Source organism: Myxocyprinus asiaticus, chromosome 4, assembly GCF_019703515.2.
Source record: "Myxocyprinus asiaticus isolate MX2 ecotype Aquarium Trade chromosome 4, UBuf_Myxa_2, whole genome shotgun sequence".
NCBI lineage: Eukaryota > Metazoa > Chordata > Actinopteri > Cypriniformes > Catostomidae > Myxocyprinus > Myxocyprinus asiaticus.
In genome coordinates this window covers 22,567,960-22,592,287 of record NC_059347.1, presented here as the reverse complement: position 1 = coordinate 22,592,287, position 24,328 = coordinate 22,567,960, and the positions used below count along the sequence as shown (strand labels likewise).

Sequence of the window (24,328 nt, the reverse complement as noted above, 5' to 3'; positions counted from 1 at the left end):
GGCCTGTCTCCCTCAGCAAATCTGTGAGCTGGCACTCCGTGAGCTTGCTCGATTTCCAGCTTGTGGCCTGTTATGTCGAGCAGACTCGGGAAAAGCTCGTCTAGGAATTTCACCATATCTCTACCCTCCTCATGCTCAGGAATTCCAACAATTCAAACGTTATTCCTGCGGCTTCTATTCTCAAGATCTTCAAGCTTTTCAAGGAGATGTTCCAAATCAACTTTGGTCGTGGGCGGATTAGCGGTTAATTCCCTCTCTGAAAATTCCAGACAATCAATTCGTCTCTGAACATCAGACACTCTTGTAACTAAATCAGAGAATTTTATTTCCATCGCCGTAATCGATCGACGTATTACAGCGAGATCCTCCAAGTCAGCAAGAACCTTCGTCAACATCACTATGTTGGACAACTGACGCTGGATCTCCTCTCCCGCCGCGCCATCCAAATCGAGTCCCCGGTCTGTAGGCCTGTCGGGGCTTTCATCCTGAACACGTAAGTGTCTTTTAATGTCTCCAGAGCCCGAGGATTTTGACGTCTTTGCCATGTTTTGCCTCAAAGAGCAAATGTGTAACTGGGTGTATCAAATTTCACCAGATTATAACATGAAAATAATTAAAAATATAGCAAAGTGCGCAGAGCTCGTCGCTCACACGTCTGCTTCTTGCATGGCGTCACGTGACCCTCTATTTTATTACTTTTTCTTCATTTTGGTCAAATTTTGGCTTTTTAAAAATGAACAAATAAATGTATTCAATCAATAAATATGATAGTAGTTTTTCATAGATTATTTTTGTTACATATTTATGTAACAAAAATGTGTATTGTGTATTTTTGTTAAATACAAGTATTTACATTGATTTGTTGAACACATGCTAAAACCGGTACTGTCTCTAACAAAAACAGCATTTCTTTAAACAATGCCTTTAAATGTGCACATGTTAACCAGAGAGGACGAATGGCTTTACCTCATCTGTGCAATGCATGATTAGAATTAAATGTTTTTTTTTTTGTTGTAGTTGTTTTTGATCAGCAACTGACTGTAAAGAACAGAAAGGGTATTAAAAGAGACATTTAATGGCGGAATAACTTATACTTTCAACACACTGTGAAAGGATCTCGTTACTGAACACTTCACGACTAAACTACACAATTACTGGTGAGTGCAATGTAAACATTTACCAGCCAGCTGCCAAATATATTCACTTTAGTCTCATAGCGTGAAATTTGGTTGCAAATACAAGTGATTTCCTCTCATTGTAGTGGAGGATTGCGCATTGAGTGAAAGATCAATCTTGGGATTTAAGAATCGATATCGAGATTGTTCAGATGAAGATCGCAATTAAACGGAAAAACAATATTTTTACCCACCCTTAATTGTGAGAAGTATTTACTACTGCTTGATGAAAGTTAAGTTCCATACAATGAATGTGAATGAGTACTGGGGCTGTTAAAGGTGCTGTAAGCGATTTTTAGCATTCTGAAGCTTTCACTTGACTGACCCCCTCATTCCAAAACCGACCCCTCAAAAGATCATTTTGAGACCAAAACCGAGCAAAAGAGCAGCATTGTTCCTATTGCTGTCAAATTCAACAGTGGCACAATCGCGCCCTCAACTGACAAACATTATGAATCATGGCCTCAATGATCCACTTGAAAGACAACGCGATGAGAACAAGCAAAATGATTGACGGGTGAAAAGCATCAATGTCCGTGATTCACGGACACATTTTTGTTGTCTGTTTACAAAGTCTACAGCTATCACAGAGACCGGTGAAATACCTCACGACACTTATTTCATTAATATCTTTAAGGGAGTAGGAACATCTTTTGCATACTTTTCCATGAAAAATCTCTTACAGCACCTTTAGACTTTAAAAATGACCAAAAAAAGTACTGTAAAAGTAAAATACGTGTCCATATTGTCCCCTCCACCGTAGCTCTCAAAGCTCATTGATGCTTTTGTGCAATTCCAAGCATTCAAATATGTAGTGTCACCGTCAGTCACAAGGACCAATGATATTTAATTGTGTTAAAGCGGCAATGAGATTTGCGAGCTACGGATGGCTAAACTCAATAAATATTCTTTTAATGCATTGGCAAACCATTACAGAAGGGTTACAGCCTGCGGGAAAAGCTAGCGGAGATGGAGACCTTCCGGGACATTCTCTGCAGACAGGTGGACACACTTCAGAAGTATTTTGACAATGGCGCAGACATTGAGAGCAAAGATGACCTCCATAGGGACAAAGGTGAGGGAATTTTATTTTTGACAGGTCATTTTATTTTGTAGAGGGACCAATTTGGCTTTAGTCAGGAGAAGCCTTACCATTGATAGTCTCTATTTTATATTGTTTACTTGAAGGTATAGTTTACTCAAAAGTAACAATTCTGTAATTTACTCATCCTTATGTTGTTCCAACTCATATTATTTCCATGGAACATTAAAGGAGCTATTAGTCAGAATGTTAGGTACTGACAGACTTAGTCACCATTAGGCACCATTACACTTAGGCACCATTAGACTTTCATTGTATGGAATAAAGATGCAGTGAGGCCATTTCTGACTAACAGCAAACAAATTTCCAAAGTCACCTAGGTTTTGAACAACATAAGAGTAAGTATAGTAAATGATAGCAGAATATTAATTTTGGATGGACTATCCCTTTAAAAAAAAAAAAATCTTTAAAATTGTTTGAATTTCTTTTAATTTGTTTATTGTTCTGGTAAGAGGCTGCTGTTTTTCCTGCAGTATCTGATGAGGAGGAGGATTTTCCCACTTCACGGCCAGATGGGGACTACCTGCTTAATAACAACAGCAGCAAAGAGAAATGTGAGGCCTTGTTTTATTTACATCTCTGTGTCTACTTTATGCTTAATTTGTATCTTGATGGCATTCAAATGCCAGTGAGCCTGCATGAATGTAGTCTGATTCTCACTGATGTCCTTTAAGTACATTGGCAATTCCCTTTTGATGATCATCATACATCTTTAGATACAACATTAGAAATAACGTACTAAGTATACTCCATGCAACAAGCTACAAACTGTGCAAAACACAATTAGTAGTAGCACCAAAATGTGTGTGTAACAAATACGTTTTGTTTTTTTTCTTCTCTTATAATGGTGGGAAGAAGCCATTACGTCCCTGATAGTTATTGATTGCAGTGGCAAATGGTTTATTTCTGTCTTGAACTGAAAGCTACATTCTATCCGTTAAAGGGGTCATGAAATGCTATTTTTGCTATAATTTAATTATCTTCCCTGAGGTTCACTGATAATGTTAGTAAAGTTTTTAGCACTAAAACTGTCATAGTTTAGTAATAGATGATCATTTTTCCACCCTGTTTCTGAAACACTCCATCATGGCCACAGCGTCTCCTTTAAAGGGGACCTATTATGCAAAATTCACTTTTACATGGTGTTTGAACATAAATGTGAGTCGGCAGTGTGTGTACACAACCACCCTACAATGTTAAAAGTCCACCCACTCCTCTTTCTTATATTTCTATTAATCAAAAACAGTATCTCAAAATGACTGGTTTTCATATCCGCTCTAAAGTGACGTCACTTTGGAGCAGGCCACACCCACGACTGGTGACGGACTCCACCCTATTATCATAGATCCTCCCCTGAGTGATCGACACACAGTCCGCCATTTTTTTTCTGTGCTGGAGCTGCTACGGTGAGAAGAATAATGTCTCAGTTTCGTAAGTGTCATAAGTGTTCTGTTGTTGGCTGTAAAAGTGAACATAAGAGTCTTCATGTACTCCCGGCATCAGAGCCACTGAAGACGCAGTGGACAAGTTTTGTTTTTGAAGAAAATGTGCCCCAAAACATACCAAAATCTGTGTATGTTTGTGCAAATCATTTTACACCGGACTGCTTTGTGAATGAGGGTCAGTATAAAGCAGGATTTTCTAAATATTTGATTCTCAAGCATGGATCAGTACCAACTGTTTGTGTTCCAGCTTTATATCCTGAAGATGTAAGTATCGCAGTTTATATTTTGTGAATGTTTGCAAATCGCATGATGCAAGACAACCCCCTAAAATGTCACGTCTCGTTATAGTGCATAGCTAACGTTATTACAGTATATTTTTGTGTTGCTCATCCATCGTTGCTAAATGGCTAAAAAACACTCCACTATTTTGGTGTCAGTCATATTGGTTCTGATTTGTTGTTGCTATAGTATCCGAAGCACAAGCTGTAAAGGCACAGCCCTCTTCCGGAAAGGGGGCGGGGAGCAGCAGCTCATTTGCATTTAAAGAGACACACATGAAAACAGCGTGTTTTTGATTCCACCCAAAAAGAGGCATTTACAGCATGGTATAATAAATGATCCGTGGGTTATTTTGAGCTGAAACTTCACAGACACATTCTGGGGAAACCTGAGACTTATATTACATCTTGTAAAAAGGGGCATAATAGGTCTCCTTTAAACTTCAGTGTAAACAGCTACTGTTCTGATTGGTTAACATCATACAGGCCCTCGAATACACGGTCATATTTGAAACTCAGTCGGAAGAGAATGAGCAAGCTCCACAACTTAAAGCTAAATTTCAGGGTTTACAAATAACACACATCCAACACATTGCATCAGAATATATTAAACTGTACACTCAAGTACATCAGCACCATAAATATGAAACAGTCATTACATATGAAATATTCATGATTGAAACTGTTACTAACTAATTTAGATTTAATTAAGTTCCCTCACAAGTAGAGCTAAGTTTTATTATTGCTGCTGTTATACACTGCTTTTGCTTGTTTTCCCTCAGTATTTCCTATGGACAGCCTCAAAGATCCCATAGGCATTGATTTCAAGGGTGAGGCTATCACATTCAAAGCCACTACTGCAGGAATCCTCTCCACACTGTCCCACTGCATCGAAATAATGGTCAAACGAGAGGAGAGCTGGCAGAGACGACTCGATAAGGTAGTGAACAGCTGTAATTAAATGGGTAGTTCACCTAAAGTGAAAGTTGTGTTAACATATACTCACCCTAATGTTGTTCTGAAACCCATATGACTTTCTTTCCCCCGTGGATCTCAAATGTTACCCTCTGTCACTATTCACTTTCATTGTATATAATGATGCAATGAAAATGAGTGGTGAATGTGTTCCACAGAAGAAAGTCTTATGGGTTTGGAATAACATGAGGATAAATAAATGATTGCAGAATTTATAAATTTGGGAGAACTGTCCCTTTAAGCAGTTCTGTGGAAAATTTCATCTCACCACTGCACATATTTGCATATGCATACACTTCCCACATCACACCTTAATTACAAGATGAGTCACAAAGACACCTCAGTTAAAATAAAAGCAAATCTAATCTTAGGAAGCTTTGCATTCCTAACATTCAGGTCCACTTTATGTGGGAGCACATCAATGCCACGTGTACACATCATTAGCATCTAGGTGTAAAGCTCTGCTCACACTTGCCCGACCAGTTTCCATGTATAGTCCGGCCCCTGCTAAGTTATAAGCCAGGAAGCAGCTCCTTAAATTCCAGCCACCAGAGAGAAAATAGACAGGTGTGATTATGTTTACTGTAAATCAAGAGGACCTGGCAGACCTTTAACCAGGAATAAAACATTCTCCAAAGGGACTTAAGGTGCCCATTTCTGAGGATTCTGTTGTGCTGTTAGTGATTGGATTTTAGAGGATGACTACAGTGTACCATGTTTCTGCCCTGAAGCCATGGCAGAACTGGGTGGCTGGGTCTCTTCAGAGTGCTAATGAAAACTGGATTCCTCTGTGTACCCACAGCAGCTTCTACACTGTAGGTTTGAAAAGCTTGAGTTCAGTTCACTGGTTCTTTGCTGCTATTTTCAGTTTTAATGTCCAAAAGAGCCAGTTTACAAATGTGTTTTTATAGACTTCCCTTTTCTGTCATGCATTTTATAGTTTGACTTTTTTTTTCTTGTCTGAGTGCATGCATTGTCATTTTCACCTGAGCTGTGTCATTGGCATTTTATTGTGCTGGATTAGTGGAGACAAGCTACCTCTGTTGACAGTTGTTATCTCCTTACATATAAGCAGGGTGTTGTCAGTAATTGTCTCTTGTGACATCTCAAAAAACAGATCTTTCAATGCTTATAGCAAAATAGCACCTTGCAGTTTCAGAACAGATCTGGAAAACTTACAGAACTGTATGCACCAATATTACTGATCCACATTGCCCAACTATAGTATAAGATGTGGTCTTTAGTAGCCAAATGAAACAGTCTTATTCAAAAAGTTATTTCCAGTGCATATGCTTTTAGGCTAAGTTTTAATGGCTGTTGTTGCTGAATCTGGCTGTGGGCATTATTCATTTGAGTAATTCAAGTTGTGAAGCTTTTAAGGTAGAAAAGATCTCTGATTTATTTAGGCGAGTTTGAATTTCAGGCAAGTCTAGAGCAAGAGGAGTGTAGGCTTTTTTTCTGGATGAAATGAATGACCTGCAAAAGAGGCAAGACAAAGAAAAGTACCTTCATTTGGGATCTGTAGTGGGATAGAGATTTTAAACTTGTGTGGTTGCTTTAGCTGTAGCATGAAACTGGAAACTAGACATGTGAGAGGACCTGTCTCATTATATTTTATTTGGACCAGGGACTGAATGCTCCAGGTCCCATTAACACCTGGTATTAACATCTGTCTTGGGTTATCTGATCACTCAAGTGGACAGTGCTAAATACAGGTGTTAACTGAATCCAAAGCGTTTAATTATCCCATCACCAAACCCCATTTGGAGGTAGTCAGAAACACGTGATCACATTTGTAGTGTAAACTCTGAGTCATGATGTGTCCTGGACAACGAGAAAAAATACTACTCACCTGTCAATCAACCATTGCACGAAGCCATGAGTTCCCCTTTAGTAAGGTAACTTCAACGCTGCGTCAGTAGCTGAAGCTGTTTGAAGCTCCTCCCAGCCTCGTTGACCTTGAAACCCTATATCATCACGGCAACTTGATTGGCTGGTGATGCTTTGCACTCTGCCCCATGCCCATGCCATCACAAGCATATAAGGTGAAGCCCAGCGCCACACCGTCAGAATTTTCCTCTTTCAGTGTCATGTAGGTATCTCTCATGCTCTGGAACCCTAAACCAACTCTCTGCTGTTCTAATTTGCACCTGGTCAGACAGTTGAATTCCTTCCTGTGTGCCCCCTGCAAGAAAAGCGTATCCTTATAACACTTCTGCGTTATTGTATTATTTGCATTGTGTGAAGTTGTGTGCTTTCTTTCAGTGAAAGTAACTAAAAGAGCATTTTGCTTGGTGACGTCTTTTTTGCAGATATTTCCACAAGCAAACGAGCGATATATCCCTCTGTCTGACGGGCAGATTGCTGTTTCCTGATAGCTCATTGAGTGCTCATTTTTGAGACTGATTGTGTTCACTGTGAACACAAAACTTATGTCACTCTCCTCTTGCTTGCTCCTCTGGGGATCCCAAGGGACCTTTTGAATGAGACGCTAGAGGATGGGATATAGATTGCTGAGATGTTAGGGGGGTTAGTCACAGGCTCAAGCCTTGCATGCCTCTTTTCTTAGTATTTTTATATTTTTTTCTCCCCAATTCTGGGAATGCCCAATTCCCAATGTTCTCTAAGTCCTCGTGGTGGCGTAGTGACTCGCTTCAATCCGGGTGGTGGAGGATGAATCTCAGTTGCTTCCGCATCTGAGACCGTCAATCCACACATCTTATCACGTGAGTGAATTACCACGGAGACGTAGCGCGCGTGGAGGCTTCACGCTTTTCTCCACGGCATCCAAACACAGGGTTGGGGAGTACATGTAATGGGATAGTAAGACCTTTGATATTAGGGCAAAAATCATATTCTTGATAATTTTGTTATTGTTTTCCTTTGAAAATATCTAAAAATCCTTAAAACAAGGTCAAAAAAAAAGTTTGATTGATCTTGTTTTAGAAACAACACTGCATAAGATATTTAGGTTTTTCAGAGAATGTATTTTTAACGTGTATTTTGTCTTACTGTTCTGGCAGAGTTTTTATAGTCAAAACAAGTGAAAAAATCTACCAGTGCTGAAGAAGTAATCCAAAGTATTTAGAATACATTACTGACCTTGAGTAATCTAACAGAATACGTTACAAATTACATTTTACAGCATGTATTCTGTAATCTGTAGTGGAATACATTTCAAAAGTAACCCTCTCAACCATGTCCACGCACAACTCAGCACGCGCTCCACCGAGAGCAAGAACCACATTATAGCGACCACGAGGAGGTTAACCCAATATGACTTTACCCACCCTAGCAACCGGGCCTATTGGTTGCTTAGGAAGCCTGACTGGAGTCACTCAGCATGCCCTTGATTCGAACTTGCGATTCCAGGCGTGGTAGTCGGTGTCTTTACTTGCTGAGCTACCCAGACCCCCTTCTTTTCTTAGTATTAAGTGGTTCACCCATTCAGTAAGAACGCTGTATAGATAAAGAAAGTACCGGTGTGTGACACTTATAAGTCTCCATTCAAAGTGATTACTCCGAGACAAATTTTGTCTCATGTCCATCCACTGGAGTTGTTTGTGCCAGCCGATTTAAAAGATACATATGTGCAGATAACCCCTTGTTACAGGCCATTCTTGAGATTCACCTTCAAGGGGATTTCATTCCAGTTCAAGGTCCTACCTTTTGGGTTGTCCCATGGCCCCTCGCACATTTACAAAATGTGTTAAAGTGGCAACCACCCCACCCGCATTATCTCGATAATTGTTTGCTGCTATCTCATTCAGAGGTACAAGCGTGCAAGCACAGAGACCTGTTGCTCAGACACTGAGGCCTCAAGGTCAACTGGTCAAAAATGCATGTTGGTGCCTAGTCAGCAGGTTTCCTATCGTAAGAATTCAACTCAACCCGATAACCATGTCGGAACCTGAATGACGAACGCGTTTAGTTCATTCTCATACACTTGACAGAGTTAAAGCTGGTGAGAACCCTGCCATTGCATCAGTACCAGCGAGCGCTGGGTTTGGTGGCTGCTGCTTCTGCCGCCGTCAACCCGCAAGGTTGAGACCTCTCCAGTGATGGCTCAGGGTCCCTCATTACGCTTGGCGATATGGTTATCCTCGCCTTCTTCAATGACGCATCACTGTTTGGCACCTGGAAAGATGCACAAACTTTGTGGCACATAAAACTTTGCTGTATATAAATCGGCAAGAATAAGGCCACACCCAGTGCTGAAACAAATTCTCCTCTGGAGCAAGTCATGCCTCCTATCGATATGTGCAATGCATAACCACCTGAACAGCGGAGCAGATTTACTCTCACGTCAGGGTGCCAGGATGGGGGACTCTACCATCAATCAGTTCAGAGGATTGTAAAGTATTCGGTTAGGCCAAGCCAGACTTGTTTGCCTTCCCAGAGACCACGCATTGTTGCCTCTGGGACTCCATGGGAACAAGCTCCATTAATGGTATACTACAGGCCAGGGCCCCCTCAATGAGGTGGCTGTATGCCTTGAAATGGCGGCTTTTCTTGATTGGTGTTCTTCCCGACATGAGAATCCAACACATTGCCCTGTGCGGACGATAGTCTTCTCCTTGCGAGAGCGTTTAGATGCAGGACTCACTCCATCCACACACAAACTAAAATAGCGACCACTCATGACTTCTGAGGGCTTGTACTGTAAGTAGGCAAACACCCTCTGGTCAGCAGAATTCTGCATGGTGCAAGGTGGCTAAGTCCATTTTCAACCCGCTTCCTTTCCGTTGTGGGACTTAAATGGTGTTAAATGTGTTTACGGGTTCCCAGTTTGAGCCGCTAGAGGTGGTAAGATTATGCATACTCTCTTTAAAGACTGTGCTGATACTCACTTTGGCATTAGTCAGATGTGATGGTGACCTTCAGGCCTTTCGGTTAACAACTCTTGTTAGAGATCAGACCAGGCCTGTCAAAGGCCATTCTCAAGCCCAGAGGGTGTTTTATGTCCATAGTGCTCGCAACCCCCTTCAGGGCCCAGATTTTTACCCTGCAAGTGTTTTCTCCTACCCTTGAGTCAGATGAGGCTAAGAGACTGTACATACTCTGTCCCGTAGGGCATTATGCATGTACATTGGCCTAACGAGTTGCAGGAAATGTATTTGAAATGTATATTAATACCAGGGCTGTCAATTTAACATGTTAAGTAAGTGTGATTAATTATGTTAGAAATAACGCAATTAATCATGTCCACAGACTGTAATGGGGAATTTTTGGCAGCCCTAATTAATACTAGGTGTAAATGGGAGTCTGCCTCTGCTGGTGTAAACAGCACACAGATTCTCCCTTTGGATGCCAAAAAAGTATTTCTTACTGTATATACCTTTTTCACTGACAGGAGAGAGTAAGTCCCACACACTGCTGCACATTCCAGAGTTTCTTTTATGCCTGTAGAAGGTCTTAAACCAGAAGGACTTTTATTATTTATTTAATTTTGCAGTGACACACTGATCTAGTAGGTGATGTATGGAGTGATGAAATCATAGACCCTTCACTGCAAAAAAAATTTGATCACACATGGTCACAGGAAATGTATTTGAAACGTATATTAATACCAGGGCTGTTAATTGTGATTAATTATGTTAGAAATAACGCAATTAATCATGTCCACAGACTGTAATAAGGAATTTTCCTACCATCAGAGCAGTTCAAGCTTGAAGTGTCATGTGTTTTTAGAAGGGAGCATTAAGGGGAGACTTGCAACAGCACAAGATTAGGATGCGTTCTTACGCTCATACACATCTGGACGGAGTGCAATTCCAAATGCAGGGGTCTCGAGATGTGTTTTTCTAAGTTTCAAATTACTTTACATGCACTTGACACAGTGACCTAAAAATTTGGACGTGATGCAAGCAAAGTGAGATGCTCCAAAAACATCTGTCTGATGCATGTGTACATTGACGCTTCCTTAGAAAAGCCTTTATAATAAATCTCTGACAGTTTGATGAATTTAGTTGCAAAATGGATTGCTGTCAACTGTGTTGTTGTCCATAATATATATAAACTATATATTGCCTTCTAAAGCCACTTTTTGTATTATTACGTCTTTTAGGGGTAGGACGCAGTAAGATTAAGGGAACAACTCCCGCTCAACTGTCAGACCAAATAATGGAGAACACCAGAGTATAAATTCAACAATATTTTTATTGTTGTAGGTAAATATATTAAAACAGCAGGGAGGAAGATCCCTGGCCCAAAAATAGACAAATAATCTAGAAATTAAAGCAAGTACATTCCCTGAAAGTACATGAAAAATAAAGAATACCAAAATACTCCCCTAACTACTGTAACCAAAAACAGGGACAAACTATGTTCAAACAAAAGGGCAGGACACCCTTACACCTGTCTGCTTTAAATATAAAGGACTAGTCAGAGTTTCAGAAACTGAAAAAACTCTATGAACTGAACATTTTATGATCAAAGCCCTTTGAATTAGGCGTTGGTTGGAGTTGTGGATTCTAGAAAGGAATATTAACGAGTTATGATCAGTATAAAAGAGTGCAATTTAGAAATCTTTCCTTCCCTCATATGCCACAATAATATAGTGCATTATATGGATAATATATTTTATATTTATAACTATTTAAATATAACTAATTATTTAATTACATATTATATTATTATTATTTGAGAGCCTTTCTCAGCAGATATTTATATATGTAATTAAATTAATTAATGTATCGGCATACCATGTAATTAATTTGATTTCATTTTAACAATTGGCAGCCCTAATTAATACTAGGTGTAATTGGCAGTCTGTCTCTGCTGGTGTAAACAGGACACAGATTCTCCCTTTGGATGCCAAAAAAGTATTTCTTACTGTATATATTTCTTACCTTTTTCACTGACAGGAGAGAGTAAGTCACAGACACACCCTCACATTCCAGAGTTTCTTTTATGCCTGTAGAAGGTCTTAAACCAGAAGGACCTATGTTGCTGTTTAAATAAATGTAATGAAATGTTCTGAAATACAGCAGTGTGTGGAACATTGTCCTACACACTGGCCTGCAACCATTCAGTTGTGCAAGTGGTTTTCTTTTCTTTTTTTTTCTTTTTTTGCACTGGATACTTTTTAAGCAAGCTTGTTTGCAGAGAGTTCCAGAAGTGCTGAGTTCCTTTTGATGTATCTTGGATATAGTTAAACTAAAAAGCAGCCTACATTTTTCCTTGTAAGGAAATTGAGAGAAGACGACGGGCTGAGGATGCCTACAAAGCTGCATTGACAGAGCTAAAGAAGAAGCCTCTTTATGGAGGACCAGACTATGAAGTAATCCCACAAGTCTTTTCCTGCACCTCTCCATAAGTGGCCCAACATGCATTAATTTCAGACTTAACATTTTCTCTGTGTTAATTGTATCTGTGCAGGAGGGACCAAACAGTCTCATCAATGAAGAGGAGTTCTTCGATGCTGTGGAAGCTGCGTTGGATAAACATGACCAGATCGAGGAGCAGGTACTGATTCAACATAATTTACTTATTTTAAATAGATGGGCTGTTATACATCCTACAAATGACATTTAAAACATCTGTTTTATGTACTGGCACTCATAGACACAGTGACAGATCATGTAGTTTTGTTGTACTCCATTAGATGTAATGCTCCATTTCCTTGAAATGGGCTGCCCGATGACTCTTTTTGTTGAATTTAGATATGTACAAAGTGATTATGTTTGTGTTTGCAGTTATGTGGAAAAACTGGGAATGCTAAGTGGTCTACATACACTACCAGTCAAAGTTTGGGAAAATGTTAAACGAATATATTGTATATTTTAGTTTCTTAAAAGTAGCCACCCTTTGCCTTGATAAAAGCTCTGCACACTTTTGACATTTCTCTCAACCAGCTTGTTGCAGTGTCCATCTGTAGTCCATAAACTAGATATGCAGCATATTTTTAGTTATTTCAGTTGCATTGTAGGTCTATGTCCATATATAATTGTTGCTGTCATCTTTTTGCCATCCCAGGCAGAAAGGAGCAGGGTATCTCAGCAGATCGCTCTCACCCCAGACACCTATTCTTCCATCAGTACTCAGAAATACTTGACTAAGGTACGGCAGACCTCTCTGACTCACCCACACAAAAACACATACCCACACACACAGTACACTCACTCCTTCAAAGCACTTTTACTGCATGATGACTGATTATTATGCTGTTCTGTCATTTCTGACAGGGAATATTATCTGTGAAATCTTTGATATTGTCTTTGTTCTTCCGGCTAGAATTTGATTTACAGTGGCAGTCTCTTTATTCTCTGGGTGATGATGAGATGTTGACTTGCTGTTTTCCTCTCTCTTTACTTGTTTCCCTCTGGTTTTCTTTCTTTTGGGTTCAGCCTCGCAGTCATTCTTCCTCCTCGTCCTCCATTGACCTCATAAGTGCCTCTGATGACGTGCACAGATTCAGTGCTCAGGTAGAGAATAATGCTACTACACTAGTATGGATGAATTTCAGGCATAGCTGTATTATTTACTCAAACACATGGCACAAATATTTGGTTTGCTCTCACCTCTTATTACGCAGCTGTATGGAATATGTGATTCTGATTGGTCAATCGCAGTGTTCAGTGGTCATTTACATTTGACTGTTGTGATTTCCTACATAGCTGTGCTAGCTTCATATATCACTCCGTGGCCTCTTTCTTTTCACATAATAAACCAGTTTAAACTCTATAACTCTATTCATGCCTATTTACTTATTCATTTGGTAATAAGCAAGAAAATGTACAGTCAGAAGGTCATTATCGCAAAAATAAACCCCTTCAGTGTGATACAAGACATTGTGATTTTGCAATAATGACCTTCTGACTGTATATTATCTCTATGTAAAGGTATTATTTGTTTTGAATACATTGCTCATGCACATATGAACATTAATTTTTTTGTGCCCTTGCTTGTGTATTTTTATATATTTTATATTGATATATATTCTTATTTGCCCTTTCACAGGTGGAGGAGATGGTGCAAAGTCACATGACATATTCCTTACAGGATGTGGGTGGAGATGCAAACTGGCAGCTGGTCGTTGAGGAAGGCGATATGAGGGTGAGATTCATATTCTGAGTAAATAGATTTTTGTTATTGACTCTTTAGGCTGGTTTCACCTATGATTCATAACTCATTTCTACATCTTAAACCATTTCTGATTCAGTTCTGCCACAGAGCAGAAGAGAAATGCAAAAGATTCTTTTAGATCTTTAGTTTAGACAAAGCCAACATACTGTTATTCTACCAACTTGGTTTGGAGTTTTTCCAAAATCCCTAACTTTTTCTTAACACAAACTCCTAAAGCTTTTAAGCTACATCTATCAAACTCAACACAGTCCTTCAGTCTGTTCTAACTTACTGTCTCTGTCTTTTCTAACTGATCGGACTAACAGTTTTCCCACAGCGAACAATCTAATATCCCAAAAAGTCCCGTAAACTTACATTGACCGAGTGTTTAGAGTCTGTCTCAAAATGTTAGCGATTTTAAACTCCAACTGTCAAAAATCTTAGGTTGCTTTCACACTTTGTTTGATTGCTTGGTCCGAACCCTGGTTAGTTTCCTCCCCCTCCACCACTGGTCTCTGTTTACACCATATTATTTTTCCGAACCATGGTCTGATTGAGTCATCTGTGTGAGTGCAAGTGGCAGCTGTTTACCACTGTAACTAGATAGCAACTTGAGAAGATATCTGCTTCTCTGTGTTAAATTAGGGATAGTTCACCCAAAAATGAAAATGTTCTCATTATTTAATCACCCTTATGCCATCCCAGATGTGTATGACTTTCTTCTGCAGAACATAAACGAAGGTAGGTCCTTCGAAGGAGCTCTGTAGGTCCATACAATGTAAGTGAACGGTGATCAGACACTTGTAGCTCCAAAAATCACATAAAGGAAAGATAGAAGTAATCCATAAGACTCTGGTGGTTTAATCCATATCTTCAGAAGCAATATAATAGGTGAGGGTGAGAAACAGAACAATATTTAAGTCCTTTTTTACTCTAAATCTCCGCTTTATCTTTCAGATGTGAAAGTGAACGTAGAGGTTTAGAGTAAAAAACTCAAATTTGGATCTTTTTCACACCCACACCTAATATATTGCTTCTAAAGATATGGATTAAACCACCAGAGTCTTATGGATTACTTCTATCTTTCCTTTATGTGATTTTTGGAGCTACAAGTGTCTGATCACCATTCGCTTGCATTGTATGGACCTACAGAGCTCCTTCGAAGGACCTACCTTCGTTTATGTTTTGCAGAAGAAAGTCATACACATCTGGGATGTCTTGAGGGTGAGTAAATGATGAGAGAATTTCCATTTTTGGGTGAACCGTCCCTTTAAGTATTAAAGTTTGTCTCTTTGGATTAAGCACCAAAACTTTCCATGCACAAAACGACACTAGCGTTTGTCTTTCGCAGATGCATTGAATGTGACATGAAGAATGTCAGCTGTTCTTTTAAGGCGATTTATTTGACAGACAAGCAGGTATGAAAAATGCATTATACCATGATAATTGCTGGTGCATGCAAAGGCACAATTTAAACACAATCAACAGTGGTTCACTTCCGCGATTTGGGGTGAATGCGGTCATATCAGCAACAAAACGTACTGGTGCTAGTGTGCACCTGAGTTCGAAAACAGCATTCACATCATCCAAACGAACCGAACTTTGACGTCAAACGAACCCGAGTGCGCATCTAAAAGTGCTCCTAAAGGGTTAGTTCACCCAAAAATGAAAATTCTCTCATGATTTACTTGCCATTAAGCTATCCCAGATTTGTATGTCTCTCCTTCTTCAGCAGAACCGAAATGAAGATTTTTATAAGCCCGCTTAATCTCTGTTTGTCCATACAATGCAAGTAAATGGGAGCCATCAGGCTGCTGGCTGTTTGACGGTCCAAAAGACATATATAGGCAGCATAAAAGTAATCCACACGACTCCGGTTGATTAATTGTCTTCTGAAGCAAATCAATAGGTTTGTGTAAGAAACAAATTGATAAAAAAACATTTTTAACTTTAAATTGTTGCTTCCAGCCAGCGCTGGATTGCTGTTTGAAATGAACTAACTCTCGCATGACGTTCATTCCTCTGTTGTAAACAAAGTGCGCACTTCCGACTTCTCGTGCGAACGCACCATTGCGCTTCACGCGACGGTAACCTGATGCGACTACTGCTGGCAGAAAGTGATTTTTAAAAGTTAATAAAGTTTAAATTATCGATTTATTTTTTACGCAAACATATCGATTCGGTTCAGAAGACATTAAGGTCTTTTGGACCATTAAACAGCCAGCAGCCTGATGGCAACTGTTTACTTGCATTTTATGGACAAACTGAGTTGAAATCTGCTTATAAAAACCTCCATTTCGGTTCTGCTGAAGAAGGAAAGTCATACACATCTGGAAAGGCTTAAAGGTAAGTAAATCATGAGAGAATTGTATTTTTGGGTGAACTAACCCTTTAAGGTGCATCCTAAACCACACACTTGACTATTTTATGGCATTTAGTGCAAGTAGTATGTTAAAACTTAAAAGGCATCAGTAAGAAGTGTACTGCGAGTATCCGGATGATGTACTACTTCAACTGTCAAAACAGACATCATGTGCGTTGAAACGTCACTTCCATCAGCTGATAAAGGGCGAATGCTTCTGTTTAGTAAAAAACTGTTAAGTGTTCCATTTATGGATGATACGCACACACTACATGGCTGAGTCTATACATAAGTGTATAGTATATACTGCATAATTTATCCCAACAGCATCACACATTCACATGCTATTTAGAAGAATGACTTAGCTGGTCTTTTCCATACAACAAAAGCATATACGATCCCTTTTAACCCAAGCAACACAGGTGAAATGTCTCTGTTTTCAACAGGACGTTGCTGTCATTCCAGACCTTGTTTGTGTTTGAGATTTGCTGTTCTGTGACCACTGAGACACAGTCAGCTTCCGAAAATGCACACATTAGTTTCTCTTAAGACTGGAGCTTTGGTTTTGCAGGTGTATAGGAGAGAGGCTGAGGAGAACGGCATTGTGCTTGATCCTCTCAAAGCCACTCATGCTGTCAGAGGGGTCACAGGTCACGAGGTCTGCCACTACTTTTGGGACACAACTTTTCGGAATGACTGGGAGAGTATGTTCACTTTACCACATGCCTCAGCCTTTTGTTCCAATCAAAATTGGACTCTTTCTGATGTGATCATCTAAAATTAAAAGAATGTGCCACAATTTTTAAGCAGTAATACTTAATAGTACTCATTGTAATATCACACCCTGTATGTACTGTATTTAAATCATAAGAAACTATGTGTCTTTATGTTAAAAGGTGGTTAATGCAAAACATGCAGAGATGCGTTCATCTGAGTGCATCTCTTTAATGATGGTCTTTTCATTGTTTTGCAGCAACTGTTGAAAGCTTTAAAGTAGTGGAGGTGCTCTCTGATAAAGCAGTTATCATCCATCAGACACATAAGGTAAAACCGTGCACTTTTTAATCAAGAAGGAAATATTTTCTTAAATGTGGTCTTTTTTTTTACAACTGCATTGAAAGAATTTTAGATTTGGTTCTTTTGTTTCTCACTTGTAGAGGGTTTGGCCGGCCTCTCAGCGGGATGTGCTTTATGTATCAGTTATTCATAAATTTCTCTCGACCAATGAGAACGATCCAGACACCTGGCTGGTGTGCAACTTCTCAGTGGATCATGACAGCTACCCAGTAAGTACCTGGACTGCAACAGTGTCTTTTCCCACTTGATGCAATTTGAAATCAAATATGCTAATTATATTACTAAAAGTACAGAGACCAGTGCTGTAAAATATAAACACACACTGTACTAATGTTTTTTTTTTTTCATCACGTTTTCACCAGCCCTCTACTAGATGCATTCGTGCCAAAATCAATGTGGCCATGATCTGTCAAACACTAATCAGTCCACCAGAGGGCGACAAAGAGATCACCCGAGACAACATCCTCTGTAAAATCACATATGTAGCCAATGGTAAGTGTGTCAGTACATAGAGCAGTGTTTCCTAAAATTGTTTTTGCCACCGCACACTTTTTACAATTAAACAAATCCCATGGCACACCTCTATCCCAACGTCCCACATAACCAACGTTGATAGTTTTGCTTTTCAAGAACTTCCATGTTTTCTGTCCATTTTAGTTGCGTTTACTCGTAATGTTTGAAATTCGGCTATGCAAAAAACACAAGTCACGTAGGTACGGTAATGAGATCACCGGTGGCAAGAGTGCTAATTGGGTAATGAATAAAACAACAGATTTGCATCTTTTTTATTTTTAGATTTGTTCTTGCAAATTAATTCTTGCAATGCCACAGCAAATAATTTTTTATTTATCTGTTTATTTACATGGCTCCAGACTAACATTTAAGAGTGGTAGCACCGGTGTTAAATTCTACAAATGGTCGCACCAGCAACTGAGTTGGTCGCACCGGTCCAACTGAAAGAAAATTTGTTTTCTTTCACGATTTCTTTCTTTTTATCAGGATCTTGATGATTAAAATACAGTCATCTGAAGACAAACAAAGCCTTTTTCTACAATCAGAGGACATTAGAAAAGATTTTACACAGAAGGAAAGTTCCACTGTATCCAAAGTTTTAACTGTGGCATTTGCAATAAGATCATATTAACCAAAAGTAAAAGTAAAACCATGATTAGCAGTAACCATAAAACAAATTATGATATTTTTCATACGAAAAACACATCCAGAAATTAAATTGTATTCTCTCACTACTATATTGAAATAAGTTCATGGTAAATGTTTTTTTTAATATCTGTGATGTGTGGATTGATACCTTACAATTTCTGTCTGTTCACTGTGCAGATTTCTACTTTATTCCTTTTCAATGCTGTTTAGAATGTTGGGGCCATTTAATACAATTTTTAACTAGTTTATCATTGACACATTATGGGCTTTCATAGAGGTTTTAAACAAATAATCAATGCTGAATTCGTGACCCAGCCCGTGCTTCTCGCAGCTCTGTTTATGATGATCTGCGCGGCTGAGCGCTCGAGACCGGTCCACGTGTAAATGCACATCTCTGCGCTGATCTGTCCATTGAGCAGCGCTGACTGATCCGGGTAAAGCTGTTTCCTTTCGCATTTGGAACATTTGCCGTTTGATATTTCTCATACGGTACAAAAAACGACAGAGCACAGTCAGAGAGTCAGCCAACTTTGTATTCGCATCAATGCGACCTCTTGCAGTTTAATCGAACTGTTTGGAAAAATGGTTGAAAAATTAGTCTCAGTCCTGAGCTCTGATTGATTTTGTGGAATCTGATAATTTTCCACAGCACACCTGACAATCTTACACGGCACAGTGGTTGGGAAACACTGACATAGAGGTCTGCACAGCCTGAACCTGCCCCGTGAGCAAGACCCTAAGACCGAACCTGACCCCAACATGAAAATGCTTGCTCTCCTTTTATTTCCTCTCCAAGCGAGTGGACCCAGACGCTTGTAGATTCTCACTGCTCTGAAAAGCTATGTCCATGTGTATGCAGGGGTGTAAAGTAATTCAGTAAAAATACTTAAGTATTATACTTTAGTATTATTTTTGGGGATTTGTACTTTACTCGAGTGCAATTTAAACGGAATACTTGTACTTTTACTTAATTACATTTCCAAAGAAGAAATAGTATTTTTTACTCCTTACAATTTTATTTTATTTTAAACTTGAAAAGTACTCATTACATTTTTGCAGATAATTTTCTTTCATCTTACTGGACTGAAGCCGCCTTTTCACTTCCGACAAATGACAGTTTGACAAACGACAGTGTCGCACGGCAGCTGTGTGGATTTGTAACTATCTGCAAAGGCAGAATTTTGGATCTGATTTGAGCTTCTGAAACGTTGAAATATTTGTGTGTCTAGACTGTATTTGACCGCCTGACTGAATGCTATGTATTCATTCAAAATTATGAGCATGAAGTTTTTGTCCTAACATTTATTCTAAACACCTGCTACTTCTACAGATTGACAGTTATGAAATGATCATTCACGTTGCAAATATATATATATATACACAGGTGAATCTCAATAAATTAGAATGTCGTGGAAAAGTTCATTTATTTCAGTAATTCAACTCAAATTGTGAAACTCGTGTATTAAATAAATTCAATGCACACAGACTGAAGTAGTTTAAGTCTTTGGTTCTTTTAATTGTGATGATTTTGGCTCACATTTAACAAAAACCCACCAATTCACTATCTCAACAAATTAGAATACATCATAAGACCAATAAAAAAAACATTTTTAGTGAATTGTTGGCCTTCTGGAAAGTATGTTCATTTACTGTATATGTACTCAATACTTGGTAGGGGCTCCTTTTGCTTTAATTACTGCCTCAATTCGGCGTGGCATGGAGGTGATCAGTTTGTGGCACTGCTGAGGTGGTATGGAAGCCCAGGTTTCTTTGACAGTGGCCTTCAGCTCATCTGCATTTTTTGGTCTCTTGTTTCTCAATTTCCTCTTGACAATACCCCATAGATTCTCTATGGGGTTCAGGTCTGGTGAGTTTGCTGGCCAGTCAAGCACACCAACACCATGGTCATTTAACCAACTTTTGGTGCTTTTGGCAGTGTGGGCAGGTGCCAAATCCTGCTGGAAAATGAAATCAGCATCTTTAAAAAGCTGGTCAGCAGAAGGAAGCATGAAGTGCTCCAAAATTTCTTGGTAAACGGGTGCAGTGATTTTGGTTTTCAAAAAACACAATGGACCAACACCAGCAGATGACATTGCACCCCAAATCATCACAGACTGTGGAAACTTAACACTGGACTTCAAGCAACTTGGGCTATGAGCTTCTCCACCCTTCCTCCAGACTCTAGGACCTTGGTTTCCAAATGAAATACAAAACTTGCTCTCATCTGAAAAGAGGACTTTGGACCACTGGGCAACAGTCCAGTTCTTCTTCTCCTTAGCCCAGGTAAGACGCCTCTGACGTTGTCTGTGGTTCAGGAGTGGCTTAACAAGAGGAATACGACAACTGTAGCCAAATTCCTTGACACGTCTGTGTGTGGTGGCTCTTGATGCCTTGACCCCAGCCTCAGTCCATTCCTTGTGAAGTTCACCCAAATTCTTGAATCGATTTTGCTTGACAATCCTCATAAGGCTGCGGTTCTCTTGGTTGGTTGTGCATCTTTTTCTTCCACACTTTTTCCTTCCACTCAACTTTCTGTTAACATGCTTGGATACAGCACTCTGTGAACAGCCAGCTTCTTTGGCAATGAATGTTTGTGGCTTACCCTCCTTGTGAAGGGTGTCAGTGATTGTTCTCTGGACAACTGTCAGATCAGCAGTCTTCCCCATGATTGTGTAGCCTAGTGAACCAAACTGAGAGACCATTTTGAAGGCTCAGGATATCTTTGCAGGTGTTTTGAGTTGATTAGCTGATTGGCATGTCACCATATTCTAATTTAAATGTGAGCCAAAATCATCACAATTAAAAGAACCAAAGACTTAAACTACTTCAGTCTGTGTGCATTGAATTTATTTAATACACGAGTTTCACAATTTGAGTTGAATTACTGAAATAAATGAACTTTTCCACGACATTCTAATTTGAGATGCACCTGTATATATATATATATATATATAAAAACAAAAGAGTTTTGTAATGTGTACATGCCATTTATTTCTACACTTGCCTTCATATTTAAATCATATCTATGAATTTTTTCTCCCTATTCGTTGAATTATTATTGCCGTTTTTGTTAGGCAACTATTAAATAAAATAGTAACTATAAAACCTAGGGTCCAAAATTTGTAGGGTTTCATTGACTTTGGGGTAGGTAGCAGAACTCTAGCATTGCATTATAGTTTGTAGTTGAAACCTGTTTTTTTTTTTTTCAATCACTTATTTAAATGTCACATTAATGCTGTGTTTATTTGGTTCTAAGTAAACCCTGGCGGTTGGGCCCCTGCATCAGTCTTGCGAGCCGTTGCCAAGAGAGAATACCCCAAATTCCTTAAACGCTTCACCACATATGTTCAAGAGAAGACCAGCAGCGAGGCTATTCTCTTCTGAAACACACCAGGTGACTCTTGGCTTGACCAGACACCAGACAAGGTGCACTCAGTCATTTTTTGTTAACGTTGTGCTGGTCAACATAGTAGTTGTCTGGGACTTACACTGACCCCTAGCGACATGTATGCACCATCATTCAAACACAAACGTTTTCATTTCATCAGGTTGCTATTGAAGAAATTCACTATTCAGCCTTCATTAATTTGATCCATTAGTGAAAGTGTCCAATAACAGGGCAGTAGTGTGTGGACGGTCATGTGATTTCAACATGGCAGCCTCCATGAGAGGACCATCTCCATTTAGAATAAAACAGCTATATAAAGTTACTGACATGACTGGAGTCTTCATCCCATGTGTGTGGTCATGATTTTTTACATATGTTTCAAAATTACTATTCATTTCTTTAGAAGTAAAAAAAAATTTTTTTGAAGAGGAAAAATAGCTGAGTGCACCTTTAAAAATAAAACTTATTTTCAATCTGTAAATCATAAAGCATTGTACATTTTATAAGTGATCTTTTGTTTTCTCTTCCTTTACTCTGTTTAATCTGCATTCCCAGGCTGCCTTTTGATAGTCCTCTCCTGAAGAAACACCTTATTTGGCATATTGAAACATTAATTAAACCAGAGGGAGCTGCTCTGCCCAACTGCTCTTCGACACTATTAACAAGAAACTTTTTTTCAATCAGTGCACATTATTCATACAGAATAAACAAAAGTAAAAAAAGTGCAGAGATGCACCCCTTTATGGAGCACACCAAGCCACCAGTCCAACACAGTTTGTTCATCTTTAAAAGGCTTTAACTATTTTTCTTTAATGAGCTATGTCTCAGGTTTTGTGAAAGTGTTTTGCATTTTTGTAAATATTTTATCAAAGCTGAACCTGATTTAGGTATGGCTATGGTATTGATGGAAATATATATATATATATATATATATATATATATATATATATATATATATATATATATATACTATAAACTTTGCCTTGATCTAATCACAGTGTCTTCTCGGCTGTACGTGTGGTTTCTTACTGGCCTTGTCTAATAGTCTTTTTGTCTTAGGAAGACTTTTTCCTGTCTGATGATCAAGAGGATGTCAAACTTCTGTCTTAAGAGCTTTTTGTACAGTTAGTGTCTGAATGTTTAACATTATTTACATGTGATGCCATTACACATTTTGATTATTGTAATTAAAAAAAATTGACTTTTAGCAAAGTGTATCAATAATGGGAACTGGGGCCTGTATAATACATTAATAATATGGAAAAGTAGAGGGTATTTTGATAGGCCCATGGGCAGTCCCTTGTACAGTATCATTATATATATCATTATATACATATTTTGAGATGCGGGTTGGCGCTGTTTAGGCAGCACGAGGGGGACCTGCACAATATTAGGCAGGTGGTTTTAATGTTGTGGCTGATCGGTGTATATATTTCATATATATATACAGTTGAAGTCAGAAGTTTACATACACTTAGGTTGAAGTCATTAAAACAAATTTTTTTAATCACTCCACAGATTCAATATTAGCAAACTATAGTTTTGGCAAGTCGTTTAGGACATCTACTTTGTGCATGACATGAGTAATTTTTCCAACAACTGTTTACAGACAGATTGATTCACATTTAATTGACTATATCACAATTCCAGTGGGTCAGAAGTTTACATACACTAAGTTAACTGTGCCTTTAAGCAGCTTGGACAATTCCAGAAAATGATGTCAAGCCTTTAGGTAATTAATCAATTAGCTTCTGATAGGAGGTGTACCTGTGGATGTATTTTAAGGCCTACCTTCAAACTCAGTGCCTCTTTGCTTGACATCATGGGAAAATCAAAAGAAACCTCAGAAAAAAAATTGTGGACCTCCACAAGTCTGGTTCATCCTTGGGAGCAATTTCCAAACGCCTGAAGGTGCCACATTTATCTGTACAAACAAAAGTACGCAAGTATAAACACCATGGGACCACACAGCCATCATACCGCTCAGGAAGGAGACGCATTCTGTCTCATAGAGATAAACATAGTTTGATGTGAAAAGTGCAAATCAATCCCAGAACAACAGCAAAGGACCTTGTGAAGATGCTGGAGGAAACGGGTAGACAAGTATCTATATCCACAGTAAAACGATATCGACCTATATCGACATAACCTGAAGGGCTGCTCAGCAAGGAAGAATCCACTGCTCCAAAACCACCATAAAATAGCCAGAACACACACACACATAAATGCAGTATGTATGTATGTATATATATATCCATATATCTATATCTATCTATCTATCTATCTATACATATATATA

The 24,328-nt window shown here is 38.9% G+C and overlaps 1 protein-coding gene across 6 annotated transcripts in view; it reads left to right on the top strand.

Annotated features, from left to right (window-relative positions):
- LOC127439697 (ceramide transfer protein) overlaps positions 1-23,236 on the top strand; it is a 46,551-nt gene extending 23,315 nt beyond the window's left edge. For 2 of the 6 annotated variants that reach the window (XM_051695952.1, XM_051695950.1), the window contains exons 5-18: positions 2,112-2,250; positions 2,730-2,831; positions 4,783-4,940; positions 12,165-12,257; positions 12,356-12,442; positions 12,953-13,036; positions 13,324-13,401; positions 13,937-14,032; positions 16,975-17,107; positions 17,377-17,447; positions 17,561-17,689; positions 17,843-17,972; positions 21,898-22,035; positions 22,585-23,236. In XM_051695952.1, coding sequence (XP_051551912.1) covers positions 2,112-2,250; positions 2,730-2,831; positions 4,783-4,940; positions 12,165-12,257; positions 12,356-12,442; positions 12,953-13,036; positions 13,324-13,401; positions 13,937-14,032; positions 16,975-17,107; positions 17,377-17,447; positions 17,561-17,689; positions 17,843-17,972; positions 21,898-22,025 — 1,428 coding nt within the window. In that variant the 3' untranslated portion in view covers positions 22,026-22,035; positions 22,585-23,236. The remainder of the gene's footprint in view (positions 1-2,111; positions 2,251-2,729; positions 2,832-4,782; positions 4,941-12,164; positions 12,258-12,355; positions 12,443-12,952; positions 13,037-13,323; positions 13,402-13,936; positions 14,033-16,974; positions 17,108-17,376; positions 17,448-17,560; positions 17,690-17,842; positions 17,973-21,897; positions 22,036-22,584) is intronic. The other 4 variants (XM_051695951.1, XM_051695954.1, XM_051695955.1 and 1 more) reach the window with 4 other exon arrangements.
- Positions 23,237-24,328: the final 1,092 nt, after the last annotated feature.